The sequence below is a fragment of the Anolis sagrei genome, chromosome 9 (genome assembly GCF_037176765.1).
Source record: "Anolis sagrei isolate rAnoSag1 chromosome 9, rAnoSag1.mat, whole genome shotgun sequence".
In the NCBI taxonomy this organism is placed as follows: domain Eukaryota; kingdom Metazoa; phylum Chordata; class Lepidosauria; order Squamata; family Dactyloidae; genus Anolis; species Anolis sagrei.
The window spans coordinates 8,329,343-8,345,876 of record NC_090029.1 but is presented as its reverse complement, the minus strand read 5'-3'; the positions used below and the strand labels follow the sequence as shown (position 1 = coordinate 8,345,876).

Here is a 16,534-nt window from a genome sequence, read left to right as displayed (position 1 = left end):
ACACTGCTTAGCCGGTATTGCACCACCTGACATCTGCCGGGAAGTAGCAGCCAGTAGTGAAAGGACCAAGGCAGAGACATCTCCAGCTCATCCCCTGATTGGGTATCAGCCAGCACATCAACGAGTTAAATCAAGAAATAGTTTTCTATGATCTAAAGAGACACTCGCTGGAACACCTCAGCAAGCGAGAGTCCAAAAGTGGCAGGCTCAAACCCAGAACCTCAACCAATGGCTGATACCAAATGAGAGACTTCCTCCTGGGCACACAGAAGACTGGGTGACTTGGAAGGCGATGAACAGATTGCGCTCTGGCACCACGAGATGCAGAGCCAACCTTAAGAAATGGGGCCACAAAGTGGAATCCATGACATGCGAGTGTGGAGGAGAGCAAACCAATGACCACCTGCTGCAATGGAACCTGAGCCCTGCCACATGCACAATGGAGGACCTTCTTGCAGCAACACCAGAGGCACTCCAAGTGGCCAGATATTGGTCAAAGCACATTTAATCCACTACCAAGTTTGCAAAATCTGTGTTTTTTTAAATCTGTTTGTTTGTTTTGTTCTGTTAGAAATGTAATACAATGTTCTGGTTGCGGATGACACGATAAATAAATAAATCTGGGTGTAGATCTATCTATCTATCTCTATCTATCTATCTATCTATCTATCTATCTATCTGGGTGTAGATCTATCTCTCTATCTATCTCTCTATCTCTCTCTCTATCTATCTATCTATCTATCTGGGTGTAGATCTATCTATCTCTCTATCTATCTATCTATCTATCTGGGTGTAGATCGATCTATCTTTCTCTCTATCTATCTCTCTATCTCTCTATCTATCTGGGTGTAGATCTCTCTATCTCTCTATCTATCTGGGTGTAGATCGATAGATCTATCTCTCTATCTATCTCTCTATCTATCTGGGTGTAGATCTATCTATCTATCTCTGTATCTCTGTATCTCTGTATCTCTCTCTCTATCTATCTATCTATCTATCTATCTATCTATCTGGGTGTAGATCGATCTATCTATCTCTCTATCTCTCTCTCTCTATCTATCTATCTATCTATCTGGGTGTAGATCGATCTATCTATCTCTCTATCTCTCTATCTGGGTGTAGATCTATCTATCTCTATCTATCTATCTATCTATCTATCTATCTGGGTGTAGATCTATCTCTCTATCTATCTCTCTATCTCTCTATCTATCTCTCTATCTCTCTATCTCTCTATCTATCTATCTATCTATCTATCTATCTATCTGGGTGTAGATCTATCTATCTATCTATCTGGGTGTAGATCTATCTATCTCTCTATCTCTCTATCTATCTCTCTATCTCTCTATCTATCTCTCTATCTCTCTATCTATCTGGGTGTAATTCGATCTCTCTATCTCTCTATCTATCTCTCTATTTCTCTGGGTGTAGATCTATCTATCTATCTATCTATCTATCTATCTATCTATCTATATCTCTCTATCGCTCTATCTATCTATCTATCTATATCTATCTATCTATCTATCTATCTATCTGGGTGTAGATCGATCTATCTATCTCTCTATCTATCTATCTCTCTATCTCTCTATTTATCTGGGTGTAGATCTATCTATCTATCTATCTATCTATCTCTCTATCTCTCTATCTGGGTGTAGATCTATCTATCTCTATCTATCTATCTATCTATCTATCTATCTATCTATCTATCTGGGTGTAGATCTATCTCTCTATCTATCTCTCTATCTCTCTATCTATCTATCTCTCTATCTATCTATCTATCTATCTGGGTGTAGATCTATCTATCTATCTATCTGGGTGTAGATCTATCTATCTCTCTATCTATCTCTCTATCTCTCTATCTCTCTATCTATCTGGGTGTAATTCGATCTCTCTATCTCTCTATCTATCTCTCTATTTCTCTAGGTGTAGATCTATCTATCTATCTATCTATCTATCTATATCTCTCTATCGCTCTATCTATCTATCTATCTATCTATCTATATCTATCTATCTATCTGGGTGTAGATCGATCTATCTATCTCTCTATCTATCTATCTATCTCTCTATCTCTCTATTTATCTGGGTGTAGATCTATCTATCTATCTATCTATCTATCTATCTATCTATCTCTCTATCTCTCTATCTGGGTGTAGATCTATCTATCCATCTATCTATCTATCTATCTATCTATCTATCTATCTATCTATCTGTTGCCTATCTGGGTGTTTAGACCGATCTAATTATCGGTCTACACTGACTATATCCATATTTTGTAAGTTTTCAATTGTTTTGTTTTTAAGGAATTATGAAACACTTTGGGTCTTGATCCAGAGGGAAAACCAGGGGAAACAATAATAATAATAATAATAATAATAATAATAATAATAATATCTGCAAAAACAACCCAAACCGAACCATGTAAACCCGAGACGGATTCTTGCTCCCGATCTCCAACGCTGCAGAATCCTTCCTGCTGGCGTTTTGCACCGTGGCATGCTTACCAAAGAATTAATCTTAAATCAATGCATGGGACTTTTTGTGTTTGTACATACAGGATTTAAAACTTGCAGTAAGCTAATTCTAAAGGGAGGGGGAAATAAGTCCTGAACTCCACGGTATGGGGAAACAAGTGTTGTTCTGTTCGGGGCAAAGCCAAGTCACAAGAGTCACCGGAAAGAAAGAAAGAAAGAAAGAAAGAAAGAAAGAAAGAAAGAAAGGGAAAAGCCCAAGGCATTCCACATACCAAGAACCCTAAAGATTATGAGAAATTTTCTCTGGCTGTCTGCCCTTTACTGTGTGTCTACACTGTAGAATTAATGCAGTTTGGCACCGTTTTAACTGCCATAAGGTAAAGGTAAAGGTTTTCCCCTTGTCATTAAGTCTAGTTATGTCCAACTCTGGGAGTTGGTGCTCATCTCCATTTCTAAGCCGAAGAACCAGCGTCGTCCATAGACCTCTCCAAGGTAATGTGGCCAGCATGACTGATGAACACGGAATAGCTATACAACATTACTGGATAAGCTTTGAACAAGATGACACCGATGATTAGATGCTTTAATGGTTTTATATATGTTTTTATATGGTTATGTTGCTGGTTTTAAATTGCACTTTTCTGGACATGTGGTATCGAATTGTGCCAATGTCGTCGAGGACATCCCAGGCCCCCGCCTTCAAGCTGGTGTGACCAGCGGCAGGGAGTTCCACAGTTCCTGGATGCAAAATTGGGCCAAACTGATGAAATGTGCCCCAACAGCAAGCTCAACCAGGGACTCTACACCAGGGGTCCCGTAACTACGGCCCACGGGCTGTATACGGCCCGCCGAGGGCATTTCTCCAGTCTGGCCACGCCCACCCGGCGCCGCTCCGCCCATCGCTGGAACCCTCTGCTCCGGCCCTTATGCTCGTGTGGGAGGGAGAAGCCTTTTGTAGTTTACCTGCCTCCTTGGAGACCAGAGCGGCCGGAGCAGAGGGTTCCTGCGAAGGCCGGAGCGGCGCCGGGTGGGCGTGGCCAAGGAAAGCTGGCGTTCTCTGGCTACTCCCACCCAGCACTGCTCCAACCATCGCTGGAACCCTCTGCTCTGGCTGCTCTGGTCTCCAAGGAGGCAGGTAAACTGCAACTCCAAAACCAAAGGACACTGCCCACCAAACCCTTCCACTATTTTCCGTTGGTCATGGGAGAACTGTGTGCCAAGTTTGGTTCAATTCCACCGTTGATGGGGTTCAGAATGCTCTTTGATTGTAGGTGAACTATAAATCCCAGTAACTAGTCCAATGTGTGTGAGGCAAAACTACGGTGAGGTGGATCTGTAATTGGTTAAGTGGACGAACACAGAGAGTGCTCACTAATGCTTCCTCTTCATCTTGGAAAGAAGTGACGAGCGGAGTGCCGCAGGGTTCCGTCCTGGGCCCGGTCCTGTTCAACATCTTTATTAATGACTTAGATGAAGGGCTAGAAGGCAGGATCATCAAGTTTGCAGACGACACCAAATTGGGAGGGATAGCCAATAGTCCAGAGGACAGGAGCAGAATTCAAAACGATCTTGACAGATTAGAGAGATGGGCCAAAACTAACAAAATGAAGTTCAACAGTGACAAATGCAAGATACTCCACTTTGGCAGAAAAAATGAAATGCAAAGATACAGAATGGGGGACGATGCCTGGCTCGAGAGCAGTACGTGTGAAAAAGATCTTGGAGTCCTCGTGGACAACAAGTTAAACATGAGCCAACAATGTGATGTGGCGGCAAAAAAAGCCAATGGGATGTTGGCCTGCATCAATAGGAGCATAGTGTCTAGATCTAAGGAGGTAATGCTACCCCTCTATTCTGCTTTGGTTAGACCACACCTGGAATATTGTGTCCAATTCTGGGCACCACAATTCAAGAGAGATATTGACAAGGTGGAATGTGTCCAGAGGAGGGCGACTAAAATGATCAAGGGTCTGGAGAACAAGCCCTATGAGGAGCGGCTTAGGGAACTGGGCATGTTTAGCCTGAAGAAGAGAAGGCTGAGAGGAGATATGATAGCCATGTATAAATATGTGAGAGGAAGCCACAGGGAGGAGGGAGCAAGCTTGTTTTCTGCTTCCTTGGAGACTAGGACGCGGAACAATGGCTTCAAACTACAAGAGAGGAGATTCCATCTGAACATGAGGAAGAACTTCCTGACTGTGAGAGCCGTTCAGCAGTGGAACTCTCTGCCCCAGAGTGTGGTGGAGGCTCCTTCTTTGGAAGCTTTTAAGCAGAGGCTGGATGGCCATTTGTCAGGGGTGATTTGAATGCAATATTCCTGCTTCTTGGCAGAATGGGGTTGGACTGGATGGCCCATGAGGTCTCTTCCAACTCTTTGATTCTATGATTCTATGATACTTTGTGTCTTTTCCTGCCTGGAACTATCCTAATGCATGGAACTAACCTTTTCTGGGCCGCAGGAGACTGCAGGCCTGCCCGGAATGCCTTCCTGGCATTCTGGGGAGGCCGAATCTGCGCTTCCCCAAACCGCGGATACTGAAACCCTCCTTTGGGGCCCCAGTATCCGCGAGATAGCGGATTGCCTCCTTTTTTGTGGCATATTTTTCCTAGCTTAATTCTAACACTATCTGCTATCTCGCTTTTTGCATTTCGGGCTTCAACACCTGGGAAATAATCATTTAAGTTTTAAGAATATATTTTACAAGGAACAGCTGATTATCAAAAAGCCGGCTCCGTTGCTGCCGCGCTGTCGTGTTTCGCCATTTCATCGCCTCTGCCAAACCCCGGCCCTGAACACTTGGTGTGGTTACCCCATGAGGCTTTCAGGGAAGAGCCTGGCCTTGGGGCTCCAGTCCTTGGAGGGAGTTATAGTTTCCCAAGGACCAAAGACCAACTCGACCTTGGCATTGCAGAAATCCATTCTTTGGCTCAGTAAAGATAATCAAGCACCCTTTTGTGACTGTTGGACTTTCTTCAATTTCTTTTTGGTTCAAAGGAACTCATTTTCACGTCTGAACTTCTCCAGTATGAACTATGGATACATGTTTTAATAAAGTTATTATTTTAATCAATTTCTCTGGTGGGCAGGGGGTGGGAAGGGATGCTTGATATGAATTGCTTTGGATTCCTATATTTCCCCATGTATTTTTCCTAAGTCCTTGACACCCAACCCATCGTCCCTTCCCTCCCCCTTGGGAGAAACTCATCAGGAAGCGGCCAGCTGCTGAAAAGGACAATTAGCTATCACAAAGAACTCTTATCATGATAACTTGTGCATGGAAAAACATAAAATTGGAAACCTCAAGTTGAGACTCAGAGCCTGTCTACTCAATTAAAAGGTTTCACCTGGCACCTTTGATCACATCAAAGGAACAAGCTGAAGATCAATCCCGACAAGACAGAGGTCCTTCTGGTCAATCGTAAACCTGACCGGGGTATAGGGTGGCAACCTGTGCTGGACGTCGGCGGTGTCGGCGGTGTCTGGGAGGGCTTTCGCACAACTGAGACTCGTGCGCCAACTCGTGCACCAACTGCGACCGTACCTCGCGAAGGCGGATCTGGCCAGAGTGGTCCATGCCTTGGTCACCTCCAGATTGGACTACTGCAATGCGCTCTACGTGGGGCTGTCCTTGAAGACGGCTCGGAAGCTCCAACTTGTCCAACCATCAGCAGCCAGGATGCTAACTGGGGCCCCTTACAGAGAGAGGTCAACCCTCCTGTTCAAGGAGCTCCACTGGCTGCCATTTATTTTCCGAGCCCAATTCAAGGTGTAGGTGCTTACCTACAAAGCCCTGAACGGTTTGGGACCAGCCTACCTGCGTGACCGCATTTCCATCTACGAACCCACACGTTCACTTCGGTCATCTGGAGAGGCCCTGCTCGTGATCCCACTGGCGTCGCAAGCGCGCTTGGTGGGGACACGAGACAGGGCCATTTCCGTGGTGGCCCCCGACTCTAGAACGCCCTCCCCAAAGACCTTAGACAGGCCCCTACATTGGCTGCCTTAAGAAAGAACTTGAAGACCTGGCTTTTCCAATGCGCCTTCCCAGATTAGGAAATCTCCACTACCAAGTCCCATAAGTACTTTATCAGAACCAATGATTGCTGCACATCGCACATCGCACTTGCCCTGGAAGCCCTATATACACCTCCTGTCACATCAGCACTTTTAATCTTTGTACCCATTACTCTGGCCCGGCCCAGTTTTATTGTGTCTTAGTGTATTGTGCCTGTTGTTTATTTCGCTTTATTCTGTTTTTAATTGTTTGATTTGCTTAGATTGTACTGTTGTGTTGTGTGTTGAGGCCTCAGCCTGTGTAAGCCGCATCAAATCCTTTGGGAGATGCTGGCGGGGTACAAATAAAGTTTAATAATAATAATAATAATAATAATAATCACCCCGGGGGGCGGAAAACCCTCAAAAGGTCTTTTCCCCCTGAAACTGTTCCTCCTTTCAAAACTTGCTATGACAAACATTCGCCTCAGTCTCTTCATTGTGTCCTAACTGATGGCGACAGGAAGACACGGATAAGGCAATCAACGCTTATCACTGACCCCTCCAAAGACAATAGACTGGACATCATTCGCAGGTCGGATTCTTGGACTCAAGACCCCCCAAGGCATGAAATCCTATAATCCACTCATCAGCCCATTGTTTCATCCTCGTCTCGCCTCCCTTCTCCTGATTCACCAGGGCGCTGAGGCGGTAGGAGCTTTCCCATTGGTTCCTGCGCAGCGGAGGAGCTCAATGATTGGCTCTAACGCAGGGCAGGCGGCCGCGCCTCCTCCCAGCTGGAATCGCATCAGCCAATCACCTGCGAGCCGGGCGGAGGACGGGAATTTTGAAACTTCTAAGCCTGTAAACCCTATAAAAATGCCTCTGATCTTTGTAATGGCATGCTCTGTAGGCGAATGATTGCTACATTGCATCCTTTTCAGTTGAATCGCTAATAAAAACACCTCGGTGCCGCTTCTTCAACTTTGGTGAGATTTATTTGGATTTATTTTATTTTAATAAAATTGCTGAAATCAGGCTTCTCTAGCTTGCCAAAGTAGCGATCCCTCTTTGGTGGGGTCTCAGGGTCCCTCCTCCTGGGGAAGACCCTCCTAAAGTTCCAATCGACTTCAACGTCAATAATAATAATAATAATAATAATAATAATAATAATAGACACTTGGGAAGTGTCCGACGTGTGATCCCATACAACTTATCTGCTGTGGACTCATCTTGTTGTGTTTCAAATAATAATAATAATAATAATAATAATAATAATAATTGGGAAGTGTCCAACGTGTGATCCAATACAACAACCTGCATAGTGATCTTGTTTGCTGTGTACTAATCTTGTTGTGTTTCAAATAATAATAACTCACCTTTCCCCATCATAAGATTGTGATTTTAGAAATATATATATATATACATCTCAAAAATAGTATTGTTTCTTCTTCTTCTGAGAAGCCATTTTCTTTCTTTTTTTGCAGCAATCCATCCGAAACCCGGACAATTTCAGAAGAGGATCCTGCAGGTAAATATTTTGATTTTTTTATTTATTTCCTATATTTATATCCCGCCCTTCTCAACTCCCGAGGAGGGACTCATGGTGGCCTCACAAACACCATAATAAAACAATCAACAATACATTAAAATATTAAAAATATTAAAACAATTGATTAACACGTGCCTATTAGAAGGAAGGAAAAGTTATTTTTATGAGCGGGGGAAATACCTCCTAATATCTCTTCATTTTGGGCCCAAATGGATTTTGTAGAACTTTCCTCCTTTCCGAAACTTCAAAAACATTGAGCTTCAATTCAAAAGGAGGGGGAGAGAATCCAGGACACTTTCAAATCAGCTGGGAAGGCAGAGGATTAATCTGAGCAAACTTTAATTGTAGAATTTTCCTCCTTTTGATCTAGAGCTAAAATTTAGGGGTCTTTGCCAGGAGGCAGAGACCAATTAGACTCATCAAAGAGTTCTTTTTCCCTGGCAAGAAGAGAAGCACCCAATATTTTCCCCTGATTTCCCAATGAAAGGTCTCACCAAGTTGAAGAAAAGCCATCGAGGTTTTATTTGCGATTCAGCTGAAAAGGATGCAGAGCTGCAATCATTCGCCAGCAGAGCATGAGGAGAATACACCAGTACAGTCATATTTATAGTAAATTCAAAGTTGCAGAGTTCAAACTTCCTGCCCCAGCTTCCCTGACGTTCCCTGCCATGATTGGGCAATGGGCGAACAGCTGGGAGGCGGCCCTCCCGCCCCCGGCGCCTCTGGACCAATCAGGAAGCTCCAGTGGTCCGTAGGATCCAATGGGAAGACCTCTGCCACCTGGCGCCGACAGCAAATCAGGAGAGAGGGAGGTGGGATGATAGAACACAAAGGAATCTGGGAAGGAGTCTTTAAACAAAGGAAATGCCATGTGGCCTGCGAGACAAAAAGCTCACGCAGGGCTGACCTATTGTGTTTTGAGTATTGTGAATCAACATGTGTAAAAATATCCAGATCCTTCCTGGCTGTGAGACAGGAGACCAATGAGGGCAGCCTGGGGTTAATGCTATCAATGGGAAGAAAACAAAAAGCAGAGGGGAAGATTTCCCCTTATCTTACTTGAAGAGTGATAGAAACTTTGCCAAACAATTCTTTACTCTAGTGGGCCATCTCCGATGCTAGGGATAAGAATCTCCTCTTATTATCCATGCAAGTGTGTCTTTGGCTGGAGGTTTCGGTAATCGCTAATGGCTTTTGTTTCTGAAGGCCAGGTGGTTCCCTTACATATTTCTTTGGAGGGAGAAGAGGGCAAAGGGTCAGGAATACAAGGAAACATGAGGGGAAATATAGAAATACAGGAGAAAATATCAAAATGTAGAAATAATAATACAGAGAGTCAACCCAACTACCTTCCCCCAGTGTCCATAAAGGGAAATATCCATGAGGGGGAAAGAGAATCCCTTAGAATCATAGAATCATAGAATCAAAGAGTTGGAAGAGACGTCATGGGCCATCCAGTCCAACCCCCTGCCAAAAAGCAGGAATTTTGCATTCAAATCACCCCTGACAGATGGCCATCCAGCCTCTGTTTAAAAGCTTCCAAAGAAGGAGCCTCCACCACACTCCGGGGCAGAGTTCCACTGCTGAACGGCCCTCACAGTCAGGAAGTTCTTCCTCGTGTTCAGATAGAATCTCCTCTCTTGTTGTTTGAAGCCATTGTTTCCCGTCCTAGTGATAGGATATCACTGTGGTTACCCATTTGAGACTATCCATAGAATGAGGATGTCTTGAGTTCGAAGCCAGCCGGGGTCGGAGTGAGATCCCAACCATTAATAGTCTAGCTTGCTGTTGACCTATGCAGCCCGAAAGACAGTTGCATCTGTCAAGTAGGAAATTTAGGTACTGCTTTATTCGGGGAAGGCTAATTTAACTAATTTACGACACCATAAATCTTTCAGCAGCGTGTGTAAGAATGAGGAAGTACTCCATCAAAGGTGTCACAAGTGGACGATGAAGCAACAGCTCCCCCTGTGGCCGGAATCGAGCATAGCCTCATGAAGCTGGGGGAAAAAAGCTGGAATGTTAAATTGCCTCTGTTTCTGTCTATATATGTTGTATGTTCATAGAATCATAGAATGTTTAAAAGCTTCCAAAGAAGGAGCCTCCATCACACTCCGGGGCAGAGAGTTCCACTGCTGAACGGCTCTCACAGTCAGGAAGTTCTTCCTCATATTCAGATGGAATCTCCTCTCTTGTAGTTTGAAGCCATTGCTCCACGTCCTAGTCTCCAGGGAAGCAGAAAACAAGCTTGCTCCCTCCTCCCTGTGGCTTCCTCTCACATATTTATACATGGCTAGCATATCTCCTCTGAGCCTTCTCTTCTTCAGGCTAAACATGCCCAGCTCCTTAAGCCGCTCCTCATAGGGCTTGTTCTCCAGACCCTTGATCATTTTAGTTGCCCTCCTCTGGACACATTCCAGATGGGGGACCATTAGGAGCCCAGGTGTGCCTCAGATGGGAAAATTCAAATACTTTTGTGGCACGATTTTCAGTAATAAATGGGTTACTTTCTGCTGTAAACATATGAGAATAGAGCATAAAGCTTTGATTAAATGATACCCACCAAACTGACCAAGGCTTAACCCTTGTTATCCAGCCTGGTGTCCTTGCCCTTAGCAAAACTATAAGTTACTATCTCTTGGGGGGGGGGGGGTGTGTGTGTCATGTTCGACTTCACTTTCCGATCCTTCAAAAACTTTGAGCTTCAAATCAAAAGGCGGAGGAGAGAAACCAGGACGCTTTCAAAGCATCAGCAGCAGCTGGGAAGGCAGAGGATTAATCTTGACCGACTTGCAGCAACAATATGCAGGTTTTTCCTATTGCTTGCAAGGCATGAGTACTCCTTTTTCTTGGAAGCGTTATTCCCAGAGGAAAGAACGTGGCAGGGCTCCATGGAAATCTTGCTTGCAGATGTTGAGCTGCAGAAAAAGGCATTCTTTGAATCCACAAAGGAGGCCTTCTTTTCCAGCTGGAAAGGCTTTGTTTTCCTCGCCTTTCCATTGAGAGGGATCGTGAAGCCAAAGGAGGGAAACGGAGCCCCAACAACACTTGGCAGTTCGGAAAAAACAAACCCGTCAATGCAAAGATTTCAAGATAATGTCAAGAAAGCTTGCAAAAAATGGGCTTATAAGAATTTCTATCATAAACCAACTTAGATATTTGGCAATTACTGGGTGTTTTTTGTGTGTGTCAGGAGCGACTTGAGAAACTACAAGTCGCTTCTGGTGTGAGAGAATGGGCCGTCTGCAAGGACGTTGCCCACGGGACGTTGCTCGGATGCTTTTATGTGTTACCATCCTTGTGGGAGGCTTGTCCAGAAACATCCAGAAAGCACTGTGAACCCACAATTTTGGAAGTTGTAGTTCACCTACTTACTTACTTAGGCGATCCCTCGTTTTCCAAGGATGATTGTCTTTCAACATTCTTGTGGGTCCGTATGTGGCTGTGGAGCCCTATTCTTGACCCGCATCTTCTTCCGCAGTGAGGGCATTGGTGGAAGGCGGTCTTGGTCGGGGTTGGCTTGACACGCCTTCCTCTTGGCATGCTTCTCCCTTTCGCCCTCCATTCGTGCCTCTTCAAATTCTACAGCACTGCTGGTCACAGCTGACCTCCAGCTGGAGCGCTCAAGGGCCAGGGCTTCCCATTTCTCAGTGTCTATGCCAGAGATTTTAAGGTTGACTTTGAGCCCATCTTTCAATCTCTTTTCCTGCCCACCAACATTCCGTTTTCCGTTCTTGAGTTCGGAGTAGAGCAACTGCTTTGGGAGACGGTGGTCGGGCATCCGGACAACATGGCCGGTCCAGTGGCGTTGGTGGCGGAGGACCATCGCTTCAATGCTGGTGGTCTTTGCTTCTTCCAGCACGCTGACATTTGTTTGCTTGTCTTCCCAAGAGATTTGTAGGATTTTCCGGAGGCAGCGCTGATGGAATCGTTCCAGGAGTTGCATGTGACGTCTGTAGACTGTCCACGTTTCGCAGGAATAGCAGGGTTGGGAGGACAATAGCTCTCTAAACAAGCACCTTGGTATCTCTACGGATGTCTCGGTCTTCAAACACTCTCTACTTCATTTGGAAAAATGCTGCGCTCGCAGAGCTCAGGTGGTGTTGTATTTCGGCGTCGATGTTGACTTTGGTGGAGAGGTGGCTGCCAAGGTAGCAGAAATGATCAACATTTTCTAATGTTACACCATTAAGCTATATCTGTGGCATTGGAGAAAGATTGGCTGTTGAGTGCTGGAACAGCACCTTGGCTTTTCCAATGTTCAATGACAGGCCGAGCTTCTCATATGCTTCTGCGAAGGTGTTTAGAGTGGCTTGTAGATCTTCTTCTGAATGCACACAGACGACGTTGTCATCAGCATACTGGAGTTCTATAACAGATGTTGTTGTAACCTTGGTTTTGGCTTTCAGTCTGCTGAGGTTGAATAGCTTGCCATCTGTCCGATAGATGATTTCACCTACATCCAGAAACCCAAATGAGGATGGATCTGGACCAAACTTGGCACACATGCCCAACATGGCCAACTTTGACGACTTCTAGCATTTTGGGGTAATGTCAGGTACGCCTGCCAAGTTGGATCCAGATCCGTCATCATTTGCGTTCAGAGTGCTCTGTGGATGGGGGTGAGCTATAATTCCCAATATCCAGGGTCACTCCCTCCCAAACCCCTATTCATAATGGGGGGGGGGTGTCTGTGTGCTGTATTTAATCCAGATCCATCATTGCTTGGGTTCACAGTGCTCTCTGGATGAAGGTGAACTACAACACCCAAAATTCAAGGATAACTCTCCACAAACCCCACAAGTATCCAAAGTAGGGCATCTCAGGTACGCCTGCCAAGTTGGGCTCATATCCGTCATCAATTGTGTTCAGAGTGCTTTGTGGATGGGGGTGAACTATAATTCCCAAAACCCAGGGCAGTCCCTCCCAAACCCCTCCAGTATTTTCTATTCATAATTGGGGGGGGGGGGGGGCAAGGTCTGTGTGCTGTATTTCATCCAGGTCCATCATTGCTTGGGTTCACAGTGCTTTCTGGATGGGGGTGAACTATAACTCCCAAAATCTAGAGTCAGTCCCTCCCAAACCCCTCCAGTATTTTCTATTCATAATTTGGGGGAGTGGACAGGGTCTGTGTGCTATATGCATCCAGATCCATCATTAGTTGGGTTCATAGTGCTCTGTGGAGGGGGGTGAACTATAATTCTCAAAATCCAGGGTCAGTCCTCTCTGGATGAAGGTTAACTACAGCTCCCAAAATTCAAGGACAACTCCCCACAAACCCCACAAGTCTCCAAAGTAGGGCATGTCAGGTATACCTGCCAAGTTGGGTCCAGATCTGTCATCAATTGGGTTCAGAGTGCTCTGTGGATGGGGGTGAACTATAACTCCCAAAATCCAGAGTCGGTCTGTCCCAAACTCCTCCAGTATTTCCTATTCATAATGGGGGAGGGATGATTGTGTGCTATATTTCATTCAGATCCATCATTGCTTGGGTTCACATCGCTCTGTGGATGGGGGTGAACTATAACTCCCAAAATCCAGGGTCAATCCCTCCCAAACCCTCCAGTATTTTCTATTCATAATTTGGGGGGGGGGGGGGGTGGGCAGGGTCTGTGTGCTATATTCATACAGATCCATCATTGCTTGGGTTCACAGTGCACTGTGGATGAAGGTGAACTATAATTCCCAAAATCCAGGGTCACTTCATCCCAAACCCCTCCAGTATTTTCTATTCATAATTTGGGGGGTGGGGGCAGGGTCTGTGTGCTATATTTCATCCAGATGCATCATTGCTTGGGTTCACATCGCTCTGTGGATGGGGTGAACTATAACCCCCAAAATCCAGGGTCAATCCTTCCCAAAACCCTCCAGTATTTTCTATTCATAATTTGGAGGGGGTGGGGGGCAGGGTCTGTGTGCTATATTTCATCCAAATCATATGGAATATGGGCATATGGAATATTCGTGCCATGTTTGGTCCAGATCCATCATTGCTTGGGTTCACAGTGCTTTCTGGATGAAGGTGAACTACAACTCCCAAAATCCAAGGACAACTCCCCACAAGCCCCACAAGTCTCCAAAGTAGGGCATGTCAGGTACGCCTGCTAAGTTGGGCCCAGATCCGTCATCAATTGGGTTCAGAGTGCTCTGTGGATGGGGGTGAACTATAATTCCCAAAATCCAGGGTCAGTCCCTCTCAACCCCCTCCAGTATTTTCTATTCATAATGGGGGGGGGGGGGAGGCAGGGTCTGTGTGCTATATTTCATCCAGATCCATCATTGGTTGGGTTCACAGTGCTCTGTGGATGGGGGTGAACTATAATTCCCAAAACCCAGGGTCAGTCCCTCCCAAACCCCTCCAGTATTTTCTCTTCATAATTTGGTGGAGGGGACCAGAGTCTATGTGCTATATTTCATCCAGATCCATTATTACTTGGGTTCACAGTGCTTTCTGGATGAAGGTGAACTACAACTCCCAAAATTCAAGGACAACTCCCCACAAACCCCACAAGTCTCCAAAGTAGGGCATGTCAGGTACGCCTGCCAAGTTGGGCCCAGATCCGTCATCAATTGGTTTCAGAGTGCTCTGTGGATGGGGGTGAACTATAACTCCCAAAATCCAGGTATTTCCTATTCATCTTGTGTCAACTTTGGTCAAGATCTGTCTCTGGAAATGGGAGCTGTATTGAAAATCCACCGTGTGGATATTGCGTAAGGATTGTTGACTGTTTACTCATAGATCTGTTTATTGTGTAATTAACACAAAAAATGTTGTGAGCACGCCGCAAGTTGACCTGCTAGGCGCAGGAGGCCTTGACAACCCGGAGGTCCCGCTGGCGTCAGCACTAGCCTTGTACTTGGTGGATTTGGAAGCGTTCCTACTGATAAGAGCCGGACAAAGGGAACGCGGAGGGAAGGGGATGCGGATCGTGATGTGACATTGCCTGATTGTCCTGCAACCAATGGAGCCCGACAGTGATGGAGTGATGCTTCGGAAAGGGTGGCACAGAACTCCGGAACTATAAAAGCCAATGTATGTCCTTGGGGTCATACACCCCTGGGAGCTCCAGTTCTGTTTTCCTTTTCCCATCTCGTTTTCGTTTTTTTTTTTCCAAATGGAAGCTTTCTTTCCGAGAGCGAGAAACGCTTGGTTACTTCGCTGGCCGTTGTTTCCAAAGCTGCTCCTTCAACGCGGTTGGGGTGAGAATGGTTTCAAGATACCTTCCTTCTAGACCAGTGTTTCTCAACCTTCCTAATGCCGCGACCCCTTAATACAGCGCCTCATGTTGTGGTGACCCCCAACCATAAGATAATTATCGTTGCTACTTCCTAACGGTAATTGTGTTACTGTTATGAATCGTGATGAAGATATCTGAAATGCAAAATGAATTTTCATTCACTAGACCAAATTTGGCACAAAAACCCAATAACGGAGTTCCATGCAGTCATGTTGGCTTTGTAGGTGTCTATGGACAACACCAGCTCTTTGGCCTAGAAATTGAGCAGCAACCCCCAGTCTTGGACATGGCTGGACTTAATGTCAGGGGAAAACTTTTACCTTACCTTACCCAATATGCAAATTTCAATACTGGTGGGGTTGGAAGGAGAATTGATTTTGTCATTTGGGACTTGTAGTTGCTGGGATGTATAGTTCACCTACAATCAAAGAGCATTCTGAACCCCACCAACGATGGAATTGAACAAAACTTGGAGCACAGAACTCCCATGATCAAGAGAAAATACTGGAAGTGTTTGGTAGGCATTGACCTTGAGTTTTGGAGTTGTAGTTCACCTGCATCCAGAGAGCACTGTGGACTCAAACAATGATGGATCTGGACCAAACTTGGCACGGATATTCAATATGCCCAAATGTGAACACTGGTGGAATTTGGGAAAAATAGATCTTGACATTTGGGAGTTGTACTAGTTGCTGGGATTTATAGTTCACCTAAAATCAAAGAGCGCTCTGAATCACACCACCGATAGAAATGGGCCAAACGTCCCACACGGAACCCCCATATCCAACAGAAAATACTGGAGGGATTTTGGATGAACTGACAGTGATTTAGGGGAGATGTAGTTCACCTTCATCTAGAGAGCAACGTGAACCCAAACAACTATGCCAAAGGGATTCTTAAAACCATCAGAAATATGTGTTTTCTAATGGTCTTTGGCGACCCCTCTGATACTCTGTAGCGACCCCCCCAGGGGTCCCGACCCCCAGGTTGAGAACCACTGTTCTAGACGTCCCGATGGATCCACCAAAATGGATTTCAACTTACATTTTGCTAGCCGTCCCCTGCCATGCGTCGCTGTGGCCCACATGGGGGTTCTGCGTGGGAGGTTTGGCCCAATTCTATCGTTGGTGGGGTTCAAAATGTTCTGTGATTGTAGGTGAACTATAAATCCCACCAACTACAACTCCCAAATGTCAAGATTCTATTTCCCCCAAACTCCACCAGTGTTCACATTTGGGCATATTGCGTATTTGTGTAAAGTTTGGTCCAGATCCATCGTTGT

At 45.4% G+C, this 16,534-nt stretch overlaps 1 protein-coding gene across 1 annotated transcript in view; it reads left to right on the top strand.

Moving 5' to 3' along the window:
- Positions 1–16,534, top strand: part of ACSBG1 (acyl-CoA synthetase bubblegum family member 1) — a 63,130-nt gene that overhangs the window by 3,807 nt on the left and 42,789 nt on the right. The window contains exon 2 of the mRNA XM_067471255.1: positions 7,950–7,993. Within this exon, the coding sequence (XP_067327356.1) occupies positions 7,950–7,993 (44 nt within the window). The remainder of the gene's footprint in view (positions 1–7,949; positions 7,994–16,534) is intronic.